Source organism: Exophiala aquamarina (genome assembly GCF_000709125.1).
Source record: "Exophiala aquamarina CBS 119918 chromosome Unknown aczIA-supercont1.24, whole genome shotgun sequence".
NCBI classification, from domain to species: Eukaryota; Fungi; Ascomycota; class Eurotiomycetes; order Chaetothyriales; family Herpotrichiellaceae; genus Exophiala; species Exophiala aquamarina.
Genome location: NW_013550564.1, coordinates 221,118 through 245,307, shown reverse-complemented (window position 1 = coordinate 245,307; position 24,190 = coordinate 221,118). Strand labels below are relative to the sequence as shown.

General features: G+C 48.5%; 9 protein-coding genes across 9 annotated transcripts; 5 read left to right on the top strand and 4 right to left on the bottom strand.

The window, feature by feature from the left end:
* Positions 1–1,255: 1,255 nt before the first annotated feature.
* On the top strand, positions 1,256–2,671 carry A1O9_12579 (uncharacterized protein; the record flags this gene model as incomplete). Its single annotated transcript, XM_013398566.1, has 1 exon — positions 1,256–2,671. The coding sequence occupies one exon, from the start codon at positions 1,256–1,258 to the stop codon at positions 2,669–2,671; it is 1,416 nt and encodes a 471-aa protein (XP_013254020.1).
* Positions 2,672–4,811: 2,140 nt separating this feature from the next.
* On the top strand, positions 4,812–5,096 carry A1O9_12578 (uncharacterized protein; the record flags this gene model as incomplete). The annotated part of the gene is made up of 1 exon (XM_013398565.1): positions 4,812–5,096. The coding sequence occupies one exon, from the start codon at positions 4,812–4,814 to the stop codon at positions 5,094–5,096; it is 285 nt and encodes a 94-aa protein (XP_013254019.1).
* Positions 5,097–5,237: 141 nt separating this feature from the next.
* Positions 5,238–5,496, bottom strand: A1O9_12577 (uncharacterized protein; the record flags this gene model as incomplete). The annotated part of the gene is made up of 2 exons (XM_013398564.1): positions 5,238–5,336; positions 5,395–5,496. Coding segments are annotated over 2 exons (201 nt in total), but the record flags the coding sequence as incomplete, so codon positions are not given.
* A 1,775-nt stretch (positions 5,497–7,271) lies between these two features.
* A1O9_12576 (uncharacterized protein) lies at positions 7,272–10,313 on the bottom strand (the record flags this gene model as incomplete). The annotated part of the gene is made up of 6 exons (XM_013398563.1): positions 7,272–7,361; positions 7,417–8,186; positions 8,293–8,973; positions 9,015–9,174; positions 9,573–9,760; positions 9,815–10,313. 6 exons carry the CDS (start codon positions 10,311–10,313, stop codon positions 7,272–7,274), a joined length of 2,388 nt encoding a protein of 795 aa, XP_013254017.1.
* A 1,848-nt stretch (positions 10,314–12,161) lies between these two features.
* A1O9_12575 (uncharacterized protein) lies at positions 12,162–13,207 on the top strand (the record flags this gene model as incomplete). Its single annotated transcript, XM_013398562.1, has 2 exons — positions 12,162–13,085; positions 13,109–13,207. The coding sequence occupies 2 exons, from the start codon at positions 12,162–12,164 to the stop codon at positions 13,205–13,207; spliced, it is 1,023 nt and encodes a 340-aa protein (XP_013254016.1).
* An 809-nt stretch (positions 13,208–14,016) lies between these two features.
* On the bottom strand, positions 14,017–15,885 carry A1O9_12574 (uncharacterized protein; the record flags this gene model as incomplete). The annotated part of the gene is made up of 2 exons (XM_013398561.1): positions 14,017–14,877; positions 15,124–15,885. 2 exons carry the CDS (start codon positions 15,883–15,885, stop codon positions 14,017–14,019), a joined length of 1,623 nt encoding a protein of 540 aa, XP_013254015.1.
* A 1,676-nt stretch (positions 15,886–17,561) lies between these two features.
* Positions 17,562–19,106, bottom strand: A1O9_12573 (uncharacterized protein; the record flags this gene model as incomplete). The annotated part of the gene is made up of 1 exon (XM_013398560.1): positions 17,562–19,106. One exon carries the CDS (start codon positions 19,104–19,106, stop codon positions 17,562–17,564), a length of 1,545 nt encoding a protein of 514 aa, XP_013254014.1.
* Positions 19,107–19,947: 841 nt separating this feature from the next.
* A1O9_12572 (uncharacterized protein) lies at positions 19,948–20,970 on the top strand (the record flags this gene model as incomplete). The annotated part of the gene is made up of 1 exon (XM_013398559.1): positions 19,948–20,970. The coding sequence occupies one exon, from the start codon at positions 19,948–19,950 to the stop codon at positions 20,968–20,970; it is 1,023 nt and encodes a 340-aa protein (XP_013254013.1).
* Positions 20,971–22,227: 1,257 nt separating this feature from the next.
* Positions 22,228–23,750, top strand: A1O9_12571 (uncharacterized protein; the record flags this gene model as incomplete). The annotated part of the gene is made up of 2 exons (XM_013398558.1): positions 22,228–23,557; positions 23,611–23,750. The coding sequence occupies 2 exons, from the start codon at positions 22,228–22,230 to the stop codon at positions 23,748–23,750; spliced, it is 1,470 nt and encodes a 489-aa protein (XP_013254012.1).
* Positions 23,751–24,190: the final 440 nt, after the last annotated feature.

The following is a 24,190-nucleotide window of genomic DNA, read 5'->3' as shown; positions in this document are numbered from 1 at the left end:
CCTACCTTAGTTAGAACTACTTATAGCTCGGATTATAACACCTACCTTAGTTAGAACTACTTGTAGCTCGGATTATAATACTTATCCGTTCCTAACAAGAAGATAGGGAGTAGTAAGAAAAGACGCGTCGGGAAGCGTAGGTCATTAATAAGGTAGCTTATTTAATAGGTGCCTTACTTAGATAATTAATGAAATAAATAAATAAACCAATAGGTTCTTGCAACTAATGATGAACAGCTAATCAGAAATTTCAAAATTAACTCCATTAGGAACTAGTAGGGAGACAAAAAGCTGACCATATCATAGAAACAATCACCAGCGAAAGTGTTCAACAACAAGCCAGGAATCGAGAAAACTTACAACGATTAAAATGGGCACGGTAGTCAATTTATGCACTACCTTTTGAAGCCGCTCAATCGTATCGTGAGGTTTCAGGAAGGGAGGTAAACTCTTGATACGTTGACTTGAACAAAATAGTCCGACTTATCCTTCCACCGAAACCTGTACCTGTTTGGGATGAATGGATGACACAGACCACGCACACTTGATATTGTTCGATCGGGAGAAAACGTCTCGTAGACATCGGTATTGATCGAGATCATTTTTGTGCATAGAAAGAGCACAACGGGAGGTCGTTTGTCTCGGATCAGAGAAAGAGAGAGAAAACGGAGATGCGGCTGAGGGCAGATACTGTGGTTCAAGATGCGACGATCGGTCTGAGAGGGATTATCGAGCGCAAGATATAGACGTCCGTACTGGAGGATCGACAAACTGTGAAAGGGATGTAAGTAAAGATTAGGCGGCCTAGGACAGGATAGGCGTGATGTTTGTGATGGGCCTTGGGGGCGCATTGTAACGCAAGTTGGCGGATATTGGGCTTCCGGACCTTTTTACTACTGCAGTTTTCTATCCATCGGGGACCACCGTCCTCTGTCATTGGCAGATCATCTTCCTGCCTCGCTAATGGTTACCTCTATAAGCTTACATCGTCGTCAACGTGAACAGGATGGCTTTGTTGCTCGCTGTTGGCTGCCTCTATCAGCTTAGCTCTGGTCATCAATGTCCAAGCAAACACCGATGGAAAGAGTGGATGGCATGATATATACTACGTCTAAACTCCACAATGGCTCGGGCGAAGCATCGTCCTGAGTGCTTCTCACCCAGCCTGAAATTCACGTTTCTTAGCAGTTGAGTTCATCTTCCAAGGAATCGTCGACTTCTACGAGATTGGCAGCGAAAGCTAGAAGGAATATATATGCATCCAACATTCTACCGCCACGCCGGCGAGGCCATCGCAGGTCCTGTGGAAGAACTTGCCTACGTTGTTGGCCTCGATCCCCAACTCAAGAAAAACGAAGCTCTCTTCGTAGTCGACCTAAATCCCAGGTCAAGTACCTACGGTCGGGTGGTTGGCCACGTTGAAACCCCTCCAGGACAGGAATTGCACCATTTTGGCTGGAATGCTTGTTCGAGTGCGTTCAGGCACGAAGGCCACGATATGACGAATCTAGAACGGCGGTACCTGATCGTTCCAGGCCTGAGGTCGTCTAACATCTTCATCATTGACACGAAAGTCGACCCTCGCCATCCGAAGATTGTCAAGGTCATTTCGGGTAAAGAACTTTCAGATAAAGCCGGCTATTCCCGTCCGCACACGATTCATTGCGGTCCCGACGGCGTGTTTATGACATGCTTGGGCGGCCGGGAGGGCGATGCTGATGGCCAGACGGGCATTGCAATACTCGACCACAACACCTTTGACGTAATAGGAGCGTGGGAAACGGACCATGGCCCTCAGCATTATAGCTACGACGCATGGTGGCACCTGAATAAAAACACGCTGATCTCTAGCGAGTGGGGTCCCCCCTCGCTGATCGAGAATGGGCTCAATATCGAGGGGCTCCTCCAGCACAAGTACGGCCACAGCGTGCATTTTTGGGACCTTGCCAAGGGTAAGCATGCCCAGCAGATCGATCTAGGTGAGGACCAGCAAATGGTGCTCGAGGTTCGCCCATCACATGATCCTGAGGCCACATGGGGCTTCATTGGGGTGACAATATCAACCAAGGACCTCTCCGGTTCCGTGTACTACTGGTGTCTGGGCGACGATGGGAAGTGGAAAGCTGAGAGGGTTATTGTGATTCCCGCCGAGCCAGTGGACAACCCGGATAAGTTGCCCGCAATCATCAAACCTTTTGGTGCTGTCCCTCCCCTTGTGACCGACATTGACCTCTCCGTCGACGACAAGTTTCTCTACGTCGCATGTTGGGGCACAGGCGAGCTCAAGCAGTTCGACGTTCGCGACCCGCCCCATCCTGTGCAAACAGGCTCGGTGAGGCTCGGTGGTGTTGCCAATCATGTTCCTCACCCCGCAGAGCCGGACAAGCCATTCCTCGGATCTCCACAAATGGTCGAAGTCAGCAGAGACGGCCGCCGTGCGTACTTTACGGGCTCGCTGTATTCGACCTGGGATGCCCAGTTCTACCCCGATGGCACGGGACCGTGGATGGTCAAAGTCAACATCAACCCTGAAGGGGGGATGGAGATTGATCGAGAGTTTTACCCCCGTGGAGATGATTTCAAGGGTCTAAGTGTCCATCAAATCAGGCTGCAGGGGGGTGATGCGTCGACCGACTCCTATTGCTGGCGTCCACCCCAAGCCTGTCTTTAACGGGTCCAAGGGAAGAAAGCCTGATTCCGAGAATTGTACAGGACGGTGTTGCACCAAGCATCATCTCAGTTCTCTACTTTCCAAAGATTGATTAGTGATTCCAATGAAACAAACGCTGTGTAAAGTAGCTAATCCGTAAGAAGTGCCCCCTGTAACATTTACGTATCGACACGAAAGGATTGATAACACTGACAGGTTAATACACGTAATGAAATAGTAGAAGCGTCGCAGTTACGAGAGCGTTGGTCGGAGCAGGCAACTGCAGATCTCGCGCTGGAGTCCCTACAAAGCTTTTTCGAGGGGTTCAATTCAATGACAAGGTTTACACTTCACCGGCGGTGCAATGCGCTGTCGCACCATCTTTCATCTACGGGGAGATTTTGGTTCACGCAATGAAGCATCTGCATGAGATTTGTACACTCCGAATTGTCCCTAGCTGATGGGATTCTACAACTTAATGCGTGATTTATGTAGTGGAGTCTATTAATAGTATTTCCTCCTATCCCTATATCGGTGCTTGTAAAACGTCTTGTCTATTTCTGTATCTCTGTAGTAGTTTTCAATCTGATCCTCTATGAAGTGAATAGATACTCCAGAAGAGAGTAAAGTGAAGTTAATTGGATCACAGCCTTCCGAATCAGGGAAGGAGAATGGCGTACCAATCCAAAAGAGAAGCAGTGGCAACTTTGAGTGTTTAATAATCACGAACCTGGGCGGCGATCGCGGGCTCGTGCCCAGGTCTTAGGACATTCTCCGCTCGTATCTAGACTGGGTATGCTTTCCGTGGGTGCAGTCCACGTCAAAGATTTTAAGATCTTAGACTATTAATACTGTGTATAATAATGTAGTGTTATGGTCACACCACCAATAGTTTGAAAACTTGCCACGAAATCTGTGCAAAAATGCAGGGAACGGACGAGACAAATCAATACAAATGGATGGTCCCCGAGTGGTTCCCGAAGTCCCCGAGTAGGCTGTGAAATAGACGAGACCGGATGTCCAGTAGTTTGCCAGTTTGCAGTTTGTACTGCAGTACAAACTAGATCGTATGGATTTTATTAAACTAGAAAACGTACTAATCGACATGCCGGCGTGGTGAACCGCCCTGCATAGTGAAATAAGTCGCTGGTACTTTGACTTCCTTCACATCGTACTCACCACACATCTCTTAAATCAATAAACTGAATGAATATCTATACTTTGAAGGCATTACCATGCCTTCTTCACTATAAAGTTCATAATTACAATGAATTGACCCTCTCAAGGCTAGACTTCTTCGGCCCATCATCAAAGCACACAAACCGTTTTATCCCTCTAGTGGCGATAATGCCGGATCTGCTGGCTATTCCACATGATACGAATAGAATGCTAATGCATATATATCGTAGAACCAATTATCATATTAATGACTATAGCTATACATCCTCTGTGCTGCCATCTCATGCCGCATACCACCCCTGTCCGGTACTTCCTCCCAGATCCACAAACAGCCGAGGACCGGGCCGAGTACGATGGCACGTGAATGACAAGTAACATGACAGCCACCCACTCCACCATCAGCCGCAATAACGTGACTTAGCGATCTTACCGCCTCAATGCCAGTAAAGGACTCTACACGTGATATCTGAGGGTCGTCACGTATTGCTCGCCTGCCTTCTGTCCACGTTACACAGGCCCAAACCTGGCATCTGCCTAAGCGCCGTGCGGCCATCAGCTCGGCGGCCAGCAGAACGCACAAGATGTCGCTGCTAATTCAACCTACGTGTCCCACGACTTGGGGCGTAGACTACATATTTCAACGTGAATAACATATCGCCGTCGCCTAACGTTCTTCTGCTTCCTGAACGATTCCCTTCCTATCGCAGTCTCAGCCTTATTGACAGTTCTCTCGTAGCTTGCCCACCGCAGTGATTCAGCCTCGTCGAGGCCTCGCCCTCCATGATCCCTCTCAGCCTGATGGTCACATCTTGAACCTCACTATCTCCCTACGGCCGCAATTCCTCTCTTCGTTCCCTCGCGCGTCCCTCTTTCTCCTCTCTTACGTTCTACCTCTCAGTCGAGACCCACCACGATGACCACAAAACGTTCTCTACCGATCGAACAATATTAAGTGGGCATCATTTGTGCTCTCCGTCATAGGATGACAGCGGCAATCGCCCATCTAGATGAACAACATCAACCGATCACGGGTCAAGACAAACTCGATCCCAATAACTATCTGGTGGACCGAGTTCATGAATATAACGTGGTCATTGCCTGCTTGCCAGCCGGTGTCTACGGTACGAATTCGGAAGCTAGAGTGGCCAACGACATGCTGGGGACATTCACCGGCCTACGGTTTGGACTAATGGTGAGGATTGGAGGCGGGATCCCTAACCTACCTAAGTATTTAGATATCCATTTCGGAGACGTAGTGATCAGCTAGCCGAACAAAACGTTAGGGAGAGTGGTTCAGTATGATTTGAGAAAGAATCTGAGAGAGGAGCAATTCGAACGCAAAGGGCATCTGAAGCCACCGCCTACTATCCTGCTGGCGGCGTTTTCCACTCTGCAGGCGACTAACCTCTTTGTGTAGCTTATTAGTGAAGCCCTTCGTGTCGCGCGTGGCCCGTACAGCAATCTCTACCTGTCCACTCTCATTCTTAAAGACGATAAAGACGATTCCCTTTTATCCGAGTCGTAAGTGCGGCCCCATCCCAGCTTTAACAACAGAATATTCTTACCCGGTACCATAACCCTCGCCACGAGCCACGGCGCATATTAGATTCGAAGATCTCTCCCACTCTCGACGGCGTGTACACGAAGAGTATATACGCCGCGTGATCCTATACTAGAGTTCTAGGATACTTATACTAGTGCTAATCCTTCTACTACTTATATTTAATTAGAATAATAATATGGGCCACCGTTATAAAATGCGATTATCGTCGTTAAATTAAAGGTTAAGCCTTTTCTTCAGCTCTATTTCGATATACTAGTATAAACTCTTAGCTTCACCGAAAAAAGTAAGCTAAGAAGGGAGAGATAGGTTACGAATATAGTATACCGATTCCGATACCTCCGAGGAGATCTTATAGTTGTTAGGTCGCTATTCTAACTAGTACTAAAGTCTATCTACCGCTATTTTATATAGGATAAAAAGGAATTATTACGGCGCGCTTAGTAGCCTCGTATAATACCTTCTATAAAATATTTTACCGATGGTAAATTATAGGGGCTAATACTAGGCTTTCGCTTTATATACCTATATACTAGAGTTTCCGCTTAGTAAAGACTAGTACGGCCCTTGGATAGGCGAAGAACTTACTCATCCTAGAGGTCGGTTATTTAGTCGTAGTTTAACTTAGTTCTAGGTTTAATAGGTTTACTAATTCGATCGCCATTCACCTCGGCGTTCATACTTAACTACCACCCATTCTCTTCCGCTTCATTAAAGAATTCCTCTATCATTCTCTTCTTGTTTGACATTAGGGACATCGAACAGGATAGTGAACGCCTAGAAGGCAGTAAGAAACTAATGAAAGCCAAATAATGAGGGGAAGGGAGCAGAAGAGAGCGGGAGGAGAACGAGAGAGGTAAATCGAGCAGAAGGGAGTAGACAGGGGAGCGAGGAGATTAAATAGTCGCTAGCGCAGGAGTAAAGCGGCGACGGACGAGTCAGGCAAAAGGTTGAGGAAAAGGGCAGTTCGGGGATTCTTAATATATATATATATATGTCTGTATGGCTGCAAAAGTATTGAAGCTTCTTTTTCATACTCTCGCCAAGATTCAATATTTATTATTGATATTGTTGCGGTAAGGTTGAGAGAATCTTGTTCTAGCTCCACAGGAACAAGCATAAGCTCATGGTCTTCCCTCATAGACATGTGTACATGTATATATGTTCTCGTACCGATCAGGCTAGTCATCAGGGGGTCAGGGTGGAGAATGTGAATATGGAAAAGCTGCTCGTTTCATGTTATCCGCGCGCTAAGCACCACCTCTACTGCCAACAGATGCGAAAGTACATATGCTCTGGCTCCACTCATCAAGAGCCATCCATTTAAGTGAGAGCGGCATTCTATATGCCCTTCATTAGCGGCGTGCAACGCGGGGTTTACGGCCTCCAATGACCGATCACATTCCTCTAGCTTAAGGGGATAGTCTCGGATTACACCAGACATTGAAGAAACGTTAGATCTCTAAAGGCGAATTCTTCCCTGCACAGGCACCAACAATATTGGTGACAGATATAAAGGTAAAGGTATTCCCTCAATTGTTGGTCTGTTTGAAAAAGAAAATCAAGTCAATCGTAATGTAGTGGCACACGTACTCCGGAATCGATCTTCAAGTGAGAATTAGGCCTCGAGTGCGAGGCTAGCTCACCGAGGCTAGGTTTAGGAATCTAAACATTAGTGTTATGATCCGAACTGAGAATAGTGTCTAACTAAGTAAGGTAGTTTCCTGGATAGGGTAGATATTAGAAGGCTAACTAGCTATAATAGAGAGATCACCGGTTCGTCGGACTATCTAAAATATAAATTAGATAAAGAGGCTCTATCGTAGATGCTCTAAAATCCTCTGCTCGGGAGAAATAACTCGTTGCCACACAGACTAAGATTCAGTTGATGCTTTTCTTGGCCGGAACTATAACGGCATTCGTCACTTGGTAGTCACTTGCGATGGATACGTGGACCCGGACCAGCCCGGCCTGCACTCGAAAGTTATCCTGTGAATGGCCAGAAACGGCTGGAGCGAGGCCTCACCCTCACGTTGCCACTTCGCACTGTTCGACGTTCCCCTCTCCGGTGCTCTTGATTTGTACTTCGCGGCCGTCGAGAAGTGACGTTATGATGCCCTCCACGATGCAATTGTCCTCCCAGCTCATTTGGTCTACTCTCAGCTCGGACAGCAGCCACTGGGACATCTCTTAAAAGTCCTTGACGACCTAGGTGGGGGCGGCCTAATCTTAAGTTGTCCGGAGGATCAAGCAAGGCTCCGTCTATTCCTCCTGTCCCTGGATTCTGTACAGGCGCTGCGGGTGTCGGAGGAGTTCTAGGAGGTGCCGCGAGAGGTGTTGGATTAGGGTCAACTTCCACGGAACTCTGATTGTCTTGAATTGTCTGAACGTCAGTGGAAAACTTGAAAGCCACAGCGGCGGTCCTCCTGTTTTCATCCGTTAATGTTGGACTGGCGATGTCAAGACCATCCGGTCTCAACTCTTGAAGGCGGTTGCAAATATGGTGTCTTTGTCTTGTACATAAGTCAAATAGCCTTCGGTTTGGAGCACGCCAACAGTAATCATAGATCAAGCGACGTATGTTTGGTCCCCTGTTAAGGTGCTCGCTCATGTAGTCTAGGCATGGCCAGGATGCAGTCAAGATATTGTAGCCTTCGGGCACACTTCGCCACATTGTCTGGCCACAGTAGCCTGAAATTTCTTGACTGTGTTGGGATCGAGTAGATGGAACGATGGGATCAGATAATCCATCATAGAAGAGGACGATACTGACGGCATCCAATAGGGGTGCCCAGCCTACAAAACGATGTGTTAGTTGTGAGACTTAAAAAGCGTAAAATGATGTATGTGGAGGTGGTGCTGGGTGAACGAGTTGATTTTCGAACTTGACTGTGAGACTCACCAGTAGCGACTGCATCAAGATTGCGTCTTCTCATGGTTATATGTTCCTTCATCTTCACAATATCTGCGAGCTCGAATCCTAAGATCCTCTCGCGGAATATACCTCTTGCTCTAAAGGACTCGCGTCGAGCAACGTCAAGCGAAGCTAGAACATCTTCCATATAGTCCCTGATAGTCAGACTTCTCTCATCTTCGCTTAGTTCCTCGTTCTCCATGGGAGCCTTCAGTGGAGATTTGTAATTGTCGCGGATGGTTCTAAAGGCAGCTCGTCCTCCGTCGGCTGTGGACGCGCACCTCGGAATTCGAAACTCAAGCTCGCGCTGCAGCCAGGCCCTGTGTGGTGCTACATGCAGAGCGACACTGACAAACGAAACCATCCATGCTCGCTTCTCTGCAGGACTGTAGAGAATGACTGGAGAATTGATCAATCGGTGCAGATTGCCTTCAAAGTTCTTCATATACAGATTTTTACGGGTTTTCGCTATCTTGAAATTGTATGCGCCGTTCAGAGTTAACACCTTTGGAAGGGAAATGGCGCCCCCAATCGTGATGCTGTCTTTGATGAGCATCTGCTTCATTGGCTGCGCACTAGAGTAGCTGAGTTTGAGGCTGGAGAAATCAACGCAGTCGGATCCCAGGATAATCTCTGGCTCGCTCAGAGGCCCAGAAAATGATTGGGTATCTGCCGAAGCAAATCAAGGTCATCACACAGCAGTCTCTGACCCCATTGTGTGTTCCTAATGACTGATGTGTCCTCACATGGTATGAAGTGACACTGCACATAGTTATTCTCTCGGAGAACCGCATAGACTACCAACTTTTGTCCATAGAGAACAACACCTCCGGTCTCAACAACCTCGTATTCGATGCCACTAATTATGCACTTAAGTCGAACTGCAGTGCAAGTCCAGTGCCGCTATCTGTTGGAAAAGCTGTTGGAAAGATTGTTGGAAAGCCCACAGTGCAAGATATGCTAGAAAACAATGGAAGCCAGCAATCTCCCACGGTTCTTGGATGCATTTCTTGGTACGAAAGAGAGACTTCAAGAGCGGTGCAGTCGCTCCGAGGATGTTCCCGAAGCTCAACGCTGCAGGCCAATCCTTGTTTTGGAGCATTGCAGAGCACCGAATATAGCCACGCTAGAGCCTCCATAATTTCAGCCTGCTGTGACCTTGAACCAGATACGAATATTAGAAGCTCCGCAGGATTTCGGGCCTCGTTGTCTTGAAATGCAGAGACTATTATATCGGGCCCTGGAGGAAAACGCACAGTCGAACATACCTCCCAATAAGGTGCAGATCGAGGTGACTTGTCGAAGTCTTGTAATGTGCATGTGTCTGTCCATTGATTTTCGGGTGTCACGGTCCAGCTCTTCTTTCGCTTGTCCTTGAAGGAGTTGTGCGCAGTAGTACCAGGATCTGGTAGCTTGTTATGTTCGACCACGGACTTGGGATCTACAAGGTTGCCACCTAAACGTAAGATTACCAGTCTCAAGAGGTCCGAGACGTTTGACCAACACGCACAGAAATACTCGCCCACCGTGACGGCTAAGGGAGGAGGCTGATTCCTGGACAAGGGCGACGAGGTGAGTCCTGATACAACAACCAGATCCCAAAGATCGTCGCCAGTATCCAACTCCCTTTCCATAAAATCTTGCACGTCAATATCGACCATTCTTGCCAGGTCGTTATTCCTGCTTGGTACTTGATACTTCTCCACAAAATAGGGTTTAAATCGCTTGTCACCCGGGGCATACTTTAGCGGTACACTACCATGATCTTCGATTTCTGGATAGTCCTCTGCCATTCTCAATTGATTTATTCTCTCAGGGAGATGTTCTGCATCTTGATGATATGGAAACTCAATGTCCTCAAGTTTTTGGGTTTTTCTGGAAATTCTTTCTTCAATGCTCTTCAAGTCTCTCAATCGGGAAAGTCGCTCATCATCTAACTTTCGTAGAATATTTCGTTGTTGTTGTAATTTTGCATTTGGTACGGGGATTCGTGGCCCTGGGGCGGGCATGGCTGCGGCGATTCTTCAATCTCAGCCCAAGAGCCGAGAAAGAATGACTTGCAATCGAAGTATAAGAATCTGACAGAGATAATGGTTGTCACCAACGGATAGTTGTGGTTCAGAGTTGTATCTGAACATTTGACGCATGAGCAGTCACTTCAATCTGGATCATCCCTTCAAAGTTGTCTCGCTGAGGCTGGCGCACAACCTGGCAAGGTGCTGCGGATAGAGCGTTGTGCGCCAGCCTCCGCGAGACAACTTGAAGGGATGATCAACGTGAAAAGGCAAACAATGTAAGGCAGCTTGTCTCGATTTTGGCATGCGCTGCGCGTGGATGGGCCGCTCACTTTGGTGCACTCTGGCTGCAGCATTTTGTCCAATCAAACTTTTCGACGCTCACACTCCAAGGTGCTCTTTAGGTCACCAGATGCTCGTGTTGGATACAAGATGCAGATGACCACGATAGAGACCTATATAACTAGCTACCCAATAGAACCGGAGACCCGCTTTCGTCATGCCTTGCCAGAAGTCCCAAAGTCCGCCTGGGCAGACCGATTTCGGCCCCTTGGCCCTTGACATCTACCACCTACATCTTCTTCTACGAGAACACCCTCCTCACCTCCAAGAAACTTTCCAACTTGCATAAGCTCGAAGCTGACCCAGTCTAATACTAAGAAGGCCATCTAATGCAGCACATCCGTCTCGAAGAAAATACAGTCGTGTTATATTGATTATATAACAGTAACTCCCGCTTCTAAGCAAGCAGGCTGTTTAGTCGGAGTCTAGCATAAATTATATACACACCCACCTCACTAGTAAGAAGATAGGCAACACCTTCGATTCGTTAACTAGTAGTTAAACCTCGTAGTATAGCATTCACAATACTTTTGACTTGAATGGGGCAAGCGTCGACGAAAGGGTCTTTCATCTTATTGGAGAAACCTGATAGTGTCCTACGAGGCGTTTTCCATCAGGCTGAAGATTTAGTCACCAATTCTAGGTTTCTCTCCAGCTGAGCATTTACGAGCTTTCAACATTGCAGGTCAACCCGTATTCGTGATAACTACATATGTGCAACTTCTATATTACTGAAAGTGGGCAGTGCTTTCCACACCGGATCAGGGGTCACTTTTACGTTCAGCTTCAAGGGACACAACAAGATTTAAGAAACTCAATGAGACCCGTCCTCATGGGGTTCAAGTCCCACGCTTCTCATTGTCCCCGCTCTGGACCTGAAGAATCTAGATCAAAAAATTTGAACAGTGGTGTGGCTCCAGCCACCAACGTGCCGCTAAAGCCATAGCAGAAGGTAAAACAAACACTCTCACCGTAGGCATGCATGCCAGGGCTGCAAAGTGCTGAGTCATCGAGTCCCGCGTCATGAATCGAGCCCTGACTTATAAATCCGAGTCCTCGTTTTAGTAAAGACCCAAGTAGACTCGAGTTATTTACTATATATTTATCAGGCAACAAGTTCGTAAGCCCTTGAGGTTCGCTCAAAAAGACTTGAATCTCGCACGAAAGTGCGAGGATATCTCGGACCTATTAGCCATATACTTACTAGGAGGCCCAAGGCATTCCTAACATTATATAAGTAGTACTATAGTTCCTAGCCTCTAGATAGGTCTATATTTATAATACTTAGCCTTATTGTTCCTAATAATATATCCATAGTACTATTCCGGCTAGTTATACTATTACTAGTATATAAGTATACTAGTATACTTTAGTCCTATTAGATATCGTAGCCTTATCCTCTATCAGCTAACTACCCCCATAGTATAGGTGCCCTTGTCCCTTGGCGACCTTTCAGTGACCTGATTCGTAACACGGGGCTTACATTCACGTGTGACCACGATGTTCATTGTCCACGCCAGGCGCCGACAGGCGCTCTCGTCGTATTTCAGTATGCAGTCGATCCGCGCGCTCGAGCCCAGGATCACGGACTTGGTCCAGCAGATGAATCGACGACTACACGAAGCCTCCTCCGCTGGAAATGCGATCAACACGAACCACCTCTTCTCGGCGTTCGCCATGGACGTCATCGCCGAGTATTCGCTGAGCAAGGCCGGGACCACGGGGTCGCTGTCCAGGCCAGATTTGGGACAGTGGTGGTACGACCTGACCAGGCAGCAAGTCCCGATGAATGCCTTCTTCCGCCATTTTCCGCTCGTGATCAGGACCATGATGATGCTTTCTGACTGGCTGGCCATGGATGCTAATCCTGGCATTGAGAACTTTATCTGGTGGCGGAACAAACTGATGTCGCAAGTGAAAACAGTCCTCGAGCGCGATGATGGCGTTTCCAATGAAAAGGAAAGAACCCTTACCCATGAACTTGCCAACAGCGACCTACCGCCCGCCGAAAAACCCCCTTCCCGGCTCGTAGCGGAAGCAAATCTGCTGCTGGGAGCTGGCGCCGAGACGACGGCTTCCACGATCGCGAGAACGTGTTACCACACCCTCGCCAACCCAGCTGTGCTCAAACAGCTGCAGAAAGAGCTGGTTGTTGCATTGCCAGTTACCGATGCCATTCCATCGCTGCCGGAGCTGTCGCAGCTACCATATCTTAATACGGTGATTGAGGAATGCCTGAGTATTTCCTTGCCCATCTTGGCTAGGTCTCCGCGACTATTCCAAAATCACACGCTTCAGTACAAAGAATGGGCGATGCCTCCTGGGTTAGGTCTCATCGTCTTCGAAGTTCACTTTTTCCCGATATCTTCCTCCATAGTCCCTGTCCTCGTACAACAGACAGACCGACTGGCTTACGTATCTTACGTGTGTAGACAGCAATTTCCCAGTCCGTATTCTTTGCCCTCACGACCCCCAATATCTTCCCCGAACCGGAATCCTTCAAAACCTCACGTTGGCTTGCCAGCGAAGGCTCGGCTCGGTCCTAGATGCACAATATCAAGTCGCTTTTAGCAAAGGCCGTCGACAGTGCATCGGGGTCAATCTCGCTTCTGCTGAGCTGCGCTTTGCTATTGCGACTATATTTCGCCGGTTTGAACTAGAGCTGTTCGAAACGAGTGATGTGGACGCGAGGGTAGTACATGACTATTTCTTGGGAATGCCTTTGATGACGTCGAAGGGTATCAGAGTCAGGGTTATTCGGGAACTGAATTGAGCGGGACCGCTAGACTCTGAGCTTAGGATTTGAACTTGTGCGTCAAATGTCGCCAGTTCATCGAGATTTTTGAGGAGCGGTACCGTCACTTCGATCGACTGGTGTGGTGGATGTCCCCAGTGGAATGGATAGTTTGCCTTCATTTCCTGTAAATCCTGCCCCATATGACATGGCGAACACGCTATTTCCATCGCAACAAAGGGTGGCGGTTACTAATATGAACATCGAGCACACTTGGATCTGCATAGTGCACCTGATCCAACAAGCCGAAGTGGAGGCGAGACGGACACTATCCTCATCACGGGGGTTGTGGAGAGGCTTTAGCAGGCTCATCCTCGAAAATAAAACAGTACTAAATAGTTCTTCTGGAGCCCGTTTTACCAGCGGGGAATAGTCCATTGCTATTAGACAGGAGTTCGGATAAATCAAGGGAGAAAAAGGGAGTTGTATGTTGGCATTGTTTGCTGCCTTAGAGAATGAGGTTTCTCACTCTGATTTCACCTTTGTTTCACCTCCAAAGCCATATCCCTATCCATTCAACTCATCTACCGATCGACCACACAAGCCATTTCTTCGAGATCCCTACTCTTTGCTTGTGTAGTCCTCGTCAAAGCTGATCGTCGCATCTGCGTAGACTGGATGCTTCAAAATACATTTTGCTGCCTTCACAGCAGCCTTGATTGACGTGAACTCAAGAACCGCACGGCTCTCCCATCCCCAGTCGAGTCCAATCAGCTGACGACCAAGACCGAGACCCATGATTACACCTTGGATCTGGGTGTATTGAGCAGGTTTGAGGTTGTTGATCCAAAGAATTCTGGTAGCATCGAGACCTCCAGTGACGAATTCCTCCATATCACCACTGCGCGGGTAGGTGGGTTCTCTAACAAGCCAGCAATAAAGCTTGACGCGGTTGATCTCAAGATCTTGAAGTTTGGCCATGGCCATTGCACTGTCTTCCAGAATGAAAACGACGCGTGCAGTCATGTAGTCTGTAGCCTTGCCGATGGGCCCAACCATCTCAATAGACTCCACTGCTCCACCACGAATGATGTGAAGGACCTCATTTGCACAAGTACCTAGCGGAATGTGGTCGATCATGACAGTGCGGAAGGTATCTTCGCTCTTTACACCATTTTCTGGGAGATAGCGAACGGGATGATTGTAAAATTGGGAGCTTGGGTCCAGAGGAATACCGCTGAAATGTTTGGCACGCTCCTTCTCGGAGTTGTCATGAAAGATTGGGTTGTCCTTATGAATCTTCCACATAGGCTGACCCGGGAACTCTGCTGGGATTTCGCCGATGAAAGTAGGAGATTCGGTTGCGGAAGTCGTGGCTGGAGTTTTGAGGTCTGTCAACCCATCTTGGTCTTCAGATCCGTTGCCTTCATCATTGGTCTTTGAAGCGCCCTCAGTCATGTTTCCGTTATCAAAGCTGTAGAACTGACAATACGTGAGCGTTGAGGTCATAGGCAAGCAGTGACCGCGGACTTACATCATCCTGCAATCCGTCTTCTTCCTTGACAGAGGGCTTCGTGCTGTATTTTGCAAGGAACGCAGCAGGCTTTGATTGTCAGTACGAAAAACCCTCCCGAAAAAAGAGATTTACTCACCCATTCGAGAACTGGATTGTCACTCGTCTACATAATATGTTGGTGATATATGGAGAGTAGAGAGAGAAGGACTTACACGGAGGTTCTTAATGTCATCGTAAGATGTCATGGTTGTCGTGGATTCAGGCCCGGGGTTTGTACTTGTTGAAGGAACTTGGAACAACGAAAGCAGTTTGTTGACTCTGGGTGCAACAGGACCACTTTCACTGGAGATAGATTCAGGCGATACCTCAATCAGTTTGTTTGAGCATTGTTGGACAGGAGTTGCTGTGATTGTCTCTTGATGAGAGTCGACGACAAAGTGTTTGCGCAAGGTTTGACGCGCATGAGAGCAAAGGGTACCTTCAAGAGCGGAACCTTCCAAAATGCCTAGGTCGAACAATTTACTGTCATCGAGTTCACTCTCTGGCCCGTCATTGATCAGATGATTAACAGCATCCGCGACTTCTGCAGACCCGTTTGCCGCGGTAGCAGGCTTCAGGCATCCTTTATCCTCGTATGGGTTCACGCCATCACCTCTCGCAGTACCTTCGTTGTTGTCCTGTCCGACTGCTACCCTGACAGCTTTGTTAGAGTCGTTCCTATCAGGCACACGAGTGGAACCAGACTCAAAATTTGTATTGGAATAGTTATTGGGAACATCATTCATCAACTTCATCCGCATTTGAAGTTTTCGGATTCTTTCGTTAGAATGGTCAAGCTCTGCTTGCAGTCGCAGGTTGTTTTCGATCTGTTCTCGCAACGTCGCTCTGGTGAGCTCATGGACGTGTTGCTCGGTGAGCAAGGCCAAGCTCAAAGATTGGTTGACTAATGCTGGGTCTGGAAATCCGATAGGCATTTCTCTGGGATTGGCAGGGCTGAAGGGAGAATTGTTTGGGAGGAAGCTTGAAGCTTCAGCTTGAGACATTGAAAACGTGGCCTTGACAGAATTTCAGTAAGTCTCGCAAGGGCGTGCTCGAGGCATCGCCGCTGGGGCTTTGGCAAGGCTACCTACAGGATGACTGTTCTCTGGCTTGCTGCGTGCAATCGTCGTACAACCATACCCAGACTAGAGCAATGGTCAGTAGGCAGAGCAGCACGAAGCTCGAGGGCAATGAGAAACAGGCAGTGATGAAGGAGAAGAACTTACAGGTGTCGGTTCGTCTGATTGATGGTTCGTGGAGAATGGTGTTCGATAATGAGAGACAGTGCTTTGGATCTAGATCGACAGATCAGCTTGAAACGTGTGAAGACGAATGAAAGCAACCTTACCAATGGAGACCAGCCTGGGTTATGGGATGGAGCAGCAGAGGAAGCACCGCTCTGACTTGTGCTCAGTCGATCTGATTTCATTTGGTTTTGGAGGATGTGTCCTTGTCTTGTGGGACTAGTTGTAGCTCCTTCAACGGCAGAACGAACAGCGGCGGGCCCGAGACGAAGACGAGAATCCCCAAGATCAGGCTTGATATGTTTGTTGAAGAAGTCAGCATTGACAATTCCTGCTGGATGATGGGGCCTATCGGAAGGAGAAGAGGATGCTTTGATACGAGCAAGGTACGCGTTGATCTGGCTGCTCATGTAGCTGGTTGCGATGGCTTGCAAGGACCCAACGTTGTCGACCGGAGTGAACTTGAAGCTGCCCAACTGGGACTGATTGAGGTCTTGACGTTCCATGGGAGGATATCTGAATAAACGATCTGAAGGTCTGTCGATTGTCATGGTGACGATGGACGGGGTTGTCACAACAAAATGCGAGGGAAGGAGATATGCAGTGACGAAACTTATGCCAAGGGTGAAGAGATAGTCTGGTGCTGCGGAAGAGAGCCAGAGAATGAGAGGGACCAACAAAGGGACTGACAAGGGATTTCAGGAGAAGTGAGGCCGTACCGTCGAAGGAAGATGCAAAGAGGAAGGAGCAAGATGGTGCATACTGCGACTGAATGCGCAAGAGCGATATATAACTCCCTCGAGCCACCATCCGCCTTGAGATGGCTCACGTCTCTTGCTCGTCACCAGCCCGTGACCATCTTCTTCCTTCAGATCTCAGGGGTCACCTCCATCCTCTCACTGAAAGGCTTCAAGCCAGGGCATATCCGAGCCAGGCAGTGCATGTGCAGTCGCATCATGCACCCCATCACTCCTTCCCTGGCACGTGCTTGGAGGTATCGGATCAACTATTCTCCGGGCAAAGGCAGAGGGTGCCCCTTAATTGTCACCAGCAAGATTCACGTGTTGGCTGCCATTGGTCTGCGTGTATAAACACTCTCTTCTTATTTCCATATTGCACAAATATTGGAAGCCAGATATGCTGTACCGGTATTGGGTAATGAACATGAAGGGGTAGGGGATTGGCGTGTCGCATTCCATGTAATACAAGCATCCACTGCTCTGACCACATGTATAGTTGCCCACCGCTCCGTTGCATTGTATCGAATCATCAAATCATAATCCATGGAAGCAGAAAAGGTTCCTGTATGCTTACCCAAGTTTCCACTCTTGTGCCAAAGACCTCCAAAAATCAAGCCCAGGCCGAGATCAACTCTGTCTCTCCAGCAACAAAGCCATAGCCTCCAACTGCATATTGAGTGCTTTGGCATTATCCAGAATCCCTCCGGCATCAGACAAATTGCTCACATTGTTCGTAACGCTTCGTAACAGAAACTCGATACCCTCGTTAGGCCCCTCTTCAGCTCGATCCACGTCGAGCTCAACACGTCTCGCAGCCTCGCTGATGTTCCACTTCTCTCGTGCATCCTGCTCACACTCCCAATGGCGTCGTCTGACCGAGTCACACTTCAGGGCAATCTGCTCTCTCTGTTTCCGAATCTCGATGTATTCTGCTTGCAAGCTAGACTTCTCTCGCTTACTCTTCCGAACACGAGCCTCAAGATCAATACGATTTTCCAGAGCTGCAGACATCTGAAACAACTCTTCATCCAGATCCTCGCCAAATGCTTCCAATGCCGCTTGCTTGATTTTGACAGGTGTTCGTTCGGATCGTTGGACGTTCTGTGACATGTTCTTGAGTAGATTGGCAATAGTCTCCCGGCATATCTGTGCCAGAACGTCCACGACGTTTGGCTGTGGTCGCTCAGCGGGTAGATCCAATGTAGGTCGTTCATCATCCACAATCTGGCTTTGGTGGTCATTTTCTTCATTGATTGTGGGGAGAGTCGGTATGTTGGTCAGCCGGTGTGTCAAGATAGGGAAAGTCGGCCTAATTGATTTTCTCCTCGCGCGTACTTGGTTAATACGAGGATTTCCAGGCTTCGCTCGTGGCTTGCTTAGTTTCCTGTTTGAAGCGGGAGTCTTTGGTTCCGGAGATGCCCCTTGAATATAGGTTTCATCGCCCTCGTCCTCCATTGCCCCTGGAGAAATATCGCGCCCCGATGCCGGACTGGGAGAGTGAGAAGGCCCAGGTGATGGGTATATTTCGCTGGTGTCTCCTGCCTCTAGGCTCGTAGGAATCTCAGGTAAGAGGGCATGGGGTTCTGACTGGGCCTGAAATTCTGAGTTTTGAGTGAGGCTTACATTACTATCATTGGAAACAGCAGACTGCTCTGACAGTCGCTTCTTCTTCCGTGGCAGCACCACAATCGTACGCTTCTTGCGCTTCTTCTGTTTTGCTTTTCCGTGTTCAGGTGGCTCCAGCATGGATACGGACCTAGTAGATGGTTGGCCGGGGGTTTCCTCTGCCTCAAGGTTGGGTTGGAGATCTGGGAGGATACTGGGTTCAAGATCTTGACCGTGATTTCTTGCTTCGATTAGAACTGATCCTTGACCCATCCCGAGGGCATTGTCTGGTTTGAGTAGATGAGTCGCCGAATCTAGAGTAGCACCCAGCTCAGCTTCGTCCTCACCACCGACTTCATTCTCCTTTTCTGGATCAACCTGGTTGGTTACCGTCGAATGAATGATCTTTATTCCGGTTGTGGTTCCATTCGTCTGCGTAAGCGGAGATTCGTGAGGCTCGGTGTCCCCATCTTCAGCTATCATGAAAATGGCCTTGTCTCTTCTCGACGAAGTTCTCGTGGCCCGCACAGATGCAAAAGTTGCTGGAGTGCGTAACAGCTCAGGCATAGGACTGGCGGATGATCGTCGTCTTCTCTTAGAAGGATTAGTTAATGTCTGTTGTGGCGTTGCTTCCAATGGGACTTCTCGGGTGGTCGCTAGGGGCGTTAGGCGGACTGATCCGTTTGCCGATTTTCTAACATGGTTTTGTACCGTGGGTGTTACCGAGCCTTGACGCACACTTGATCGGCGTAGATGAGAAGTGCCTGTGTTTGAGCGATGTGAGCGACCCGAGCTCGGAAAAGACAGTCCAAAGTCAACAGGGTCAACCTTCCGGTTTCTGCCATACGCGTGAGAAGCATACACCTTATAATGTTGAAATACTTACGCAGCGCCTCTCTGTCGCATCTGCTGTCGGTCGTGTCTATCATTGCCAAATCCAAAATCAAGACCAAAATCGGTGTTGGCGATCTGTCGAGATCTAGACTAACTTCAGTATTGAAAGGAAGGGCCACAAGACTATTGGACTGGCCATACCCTGCACCTCGCTGGCGTTGGAGCGCCCTTTCTTGCCGGTCGTTGGAGGCCATGATTTCACTATTCACAGTATCAGTTGCTTGACGGTTGGCGAAGCCCGCAGCAAGACCATGTCCTGATTGCAAGAGTTGCTATCATTGTAGGTCGCTAAAACTTTGAAGACGCGTTAAAGGACGCGTCGGGCAGACGTCATTTCTTCCGATAATTAGCCGAAGCTTGGCAAAGAGCTGCGCTCCAGCGGAAAGTTCCTCGCAGATATATCAAAGATAATCGTTCTTTCTACAATCTTCAAAAGCAGGCATCGTTTTAGTGAAGTGCTTATCTTGGTGAAATGGCGTATGAATGATCTTTCGATCAATCCGTTGATGGTAAGATGTCTTGGTTCTGGGGTGGAGGTGGTGGTGGCAAAGGAAACCAGAGCGATCCCGCCAAAGCGCTTGATGATGATCTCAAGCAATTTTTGAAAGACCAGCAACCCAAGCCATATTCTCCTGCCGAAGTATCAAAGCCTGTCGCGGAAACTCCGAAGACTAAGGAATCCCCGCCTTCCATTGCCAGTCCAGCTCAGCCTCCCGAGGATCGACCTCTCCCAAGGGAATCTTTATTCCAGGATGGTCGTTATAAAGATCTCTGGAAGACCTATGTTCCCCACGAACAAAGTGGGGGCTCAGCGGTGGAACGAGTCATCGAGTCTAGGAAGGACAGGAGGCAGACGATTCACAAGGCAGCTATGGAAAATTGTGCCTTTGAACAGCAAATGCAACAAGATTGCTTGAATGGAGGTTCATGGTCGCAAAAGATCAGGGGAAGAATGACCATGTGTCATGAGGAGAACAAAGCATACAACCGTTGTTACTCGCTCCAGGCGAAATTTCTGCAAGCCTTGGGTTACATGGCCAGCACGACAAGCTCAGACGCACAGGAGGAGAGAATTCAAATGCATGCGGATAAGCTATATCACAGAATGATGGACTATGAGGCTGAAGTTGACGATGCCAGACGGAATGGAAAGCCTATTCCACCATTGATATCTCTCTTCAACCCGAATCGTACAGCGCCGACAGCTGAACAGCTGGAATTACCAGAAACCATCACTTCGAAATTGAAGAAACCTTTGCATGAGTATGCTCCTCATGAAAGAGAGTTGGCTGCCAAAGCAGCGCTTGAGGAAGCCAAGGTGGCAGACGCATATGCTGAGGATCTATTCAGCTACACTACGACGATGAATGAGGAACGCAAAGTCCGACAACAATGGTTAACCAATGCTTTTGGTGAAACTCTGGGGAAATTTTTGATACCGGATCCCCCTAAAGATGCCGCTATCAAATCGTACAGTATTCCCGAATTGGAAGAGAAAATATGGGAACAAGGGACAAGCCAGTCGTCCAAGAAATAATCTGAGTTGGACTGGCCACGGTTCCTACGGCGAGTCTGGTGGAATATATCCAAGTTCAACAAATGCGGAATTTTTGTCTTTGAAGAGAGATTGCCGAACACATATACTTCAGCCAACTTCCGAGTTGGCAGCTTCGACAGATTCGGACGCGGTTGTGGACAGTGCTTGCTCACATACTCTCCTCTCGCAGCCAACGATCGATCGATCAATAAACTCCCAAGCACATCATTCATAAGTCTGATGGACAGCTCTGGATATAAGATCGCAATCCGCGGAAGGCCGTGGGGCTTAGCGACCTCTACGTGCTAGCAGAAGGACATCGACCAGATGGAATATTGTCAACATGAAACAGCTAGATCATCGCCAAGGGAGTCGAGAAGAGGGAATACTATTACATTCCCACTCCGAACCGGGCGGAGAAATCTTGCTGGCTTTGGACGAAGAAGGCTGAACGCTCTGGAATATATGTGATTCCTAGAGGTCGATGTATAACAATGACCATGCACCATGCATGAGATTAAGACCACACCCTTCATTAAGGCGGCGAGGGTGTCTCGGCCTTCTGAAGACCGAACACAGAAACTTGTTCAAGATAGGAAGGCATTCGAAGCACAGCTCGGCCCACCACTTAGTGAGGCATGTTTCATCTCGTTTATGCCCACAGTCGAGAACATGCTCGGTCACCTTCTGTAATAGTCGTAGTAAGTGACATGTCCAGCGTTGACTCGTTATGCCTGAAAGGGCTGGTCGTGAGCGTCAGCGCCGATCCCGCGTTCCAAGCCTCACCTTCCTATCCTATCCAAGCCCACAGCGAATATTTTGACCCTTGCTGCCTGGCATGCCCGCGAGCCGAAAGGCTAAAGGCTTAGAGAGAACGAGAAGAAGCAAATCAGACGGAAAGGCGGGGCACAGGCTCGGCATCCAGCACGCCTTCGCACCTTTGATTATGGAGTACGGAGGGCATCGTGAATTTCTTTCTTTCGGCTGGCTGAAGAGTGTCCTAGACTGACCAGTGACCACACCGCGCTCCAGAATCGGAGTTCCCACGTTTTATGCACTCCGTCCTTCGTATGGTGGTCGAATCAAACTGACCATGACGGCATCAAATCAGGTACTAGTATGGCTGACTGCTTGTTGATATAGCGAGCCCATATGTATGTACTATCTGTGCTCTTTCCGGATTGCTCTCCAGCTTTGCACGTCTGCATTCTGGTCTGTTTTCTCTCTTCCATCACATACCTCCTGCTCTCCAAAAACATGGGCTTCACGAAGCGCCGATCGGAACCCGACGATGTTCCCCATGACTCAGACACTCCATCTCTGATCTCAGACACTCCCATGACGGTCGACCAGGATGCGCCACTGCTCCAACTACCGCCGGAAATCATTCACCAGATTCTAGCTTCTCTCCCTTGCCAAACTCTCGTTTCTCTATCACGGGCATGTCGGCAACTACGCGGTCTGGCGCAGACAGATTTACTGTGGGCTGACCTCTTGCGACCCAACATTCCTCCCGAAGACTTTCCACCGGACCCATACCCGTCTTCCTCTTATCGCGACCTTTACATAACCCACCATCCATATTGGTTTCTGTCGCGGTGGAAGATATGGATATCAGACGAACCCCACATCGGCAGGATCATGATCTGCAGGTTCGACCCCAGGAGAGGGTGTATAGAAGGCTATCGGTTGCTAGCCGAAAGGAGTCCTTCCTCAGGCGTGTTATGGCCATATAATGAGACGGTACACATCCATTTGTTCAATCCACGGGTCCACCTGTGGCTTGACGATCCAATTTTGAAATTAGCACACGACATTGTTCCTTTCAATACCCGACAGGGGTGGTGGGAAGGCGAGATCAAAATGAGTGTTGGGCGGCCTGGGCACAACACATCTGCCTCATTTTTCTTGACTCGAGACATTCCACCTCGACTACAAGACAGGAGTATGGAACTCTGGCCACCACGCACAATCCCAAACATGCCTCGTGTACGAGCTGCCAGTGTCGACAAATTTAGAGGCCGAGGACACAAGCCCCAGAAGTATAATGAAATCTCGCAGACGACATTCAGGATGAGGCATTGGTCGCAATTCAGCACAGGCATGTCGCATTTTGGAATCCGCATTGGAGAGGAAGTCAGCACATGGAGTACCATTGACCCTGCTTTGTACACTCCCTCGAAGGAGAGACCATATCAGGGTATCTATGTCGGCGACTATGCTGGACACGGCTGTGAGTTTCTTCTGGTGATGCAGACGGACAAAGCTCCGGCCCCGCCTCCAAGGACTACCACCAGCCGCTACTATGAAGCCATGTCAGAGGAGCTCGAAGAACAGAATACAGTCCACCAAAATGTGCACACATCCAATACGCATCCGCAAATGGATGCCGATAGTGAGATTTTCCGTGGCGCAATCGAGGCGATTAAACTGACAGGTGACCCAAATATTCCACGTGGAGAGCATACGTTCATCGCAGATGATATTGGGCCTGCTAGTCTGATAAGAATAGCAGATGAACGACCGTTCAAAGGAGCCAGAATTGTGAAGAGCCGTGGGCACGTGGCCGCGAGAGGATTCCAAAACGGTGAGTTTCTCGATTTCAATACCAAGATAAGATGAAGACTAATGATGATACAGATGAATGGATCCCATCCCAGCTGATCATGGTAAATCATAACCTGCTCGCTCAGTATTGGCTGCCTTTTGGTCACATTTCCTACTATCAGCGGATCGATTTGGAGAAACTAATAGATGACACTTTCCGTTGCGGTTCATAAGGTTGGAATCCGATGACCTCAGTAAAGGTTTTTGAGTTCTATATCTGTTGATTAGGTACACTGGCGTATAAATATGGATCATAATGACCTGGGTGGAATATTACATAGACGGCAAGACTTGAGCATGACACGCAAACAACCGATGGAGTATGGGTAGATGGTCTACGTCTTTGCAGTCAAATTTGCACAAAACAACAAACAGTATGATATCGGTTGATAGAGAGTTGCAGAGTTGAGTTGTGTCTACCACTGCTCGTCCATCTGCTCCCAATAATAGCAGCTCCTCGAGCGGGCAAATCCCCCCCCCCCTCACTCATCCGTTAAATGGCTTTCCAACAAAACAAAACTACCCGTTCATGACTCCTCGTAATGCAAAGTAGAGGGTATGGTATAAGTGACATGTGTAGTAGAGGCATCTGTCCTCTGCAGGAGTCTGATCG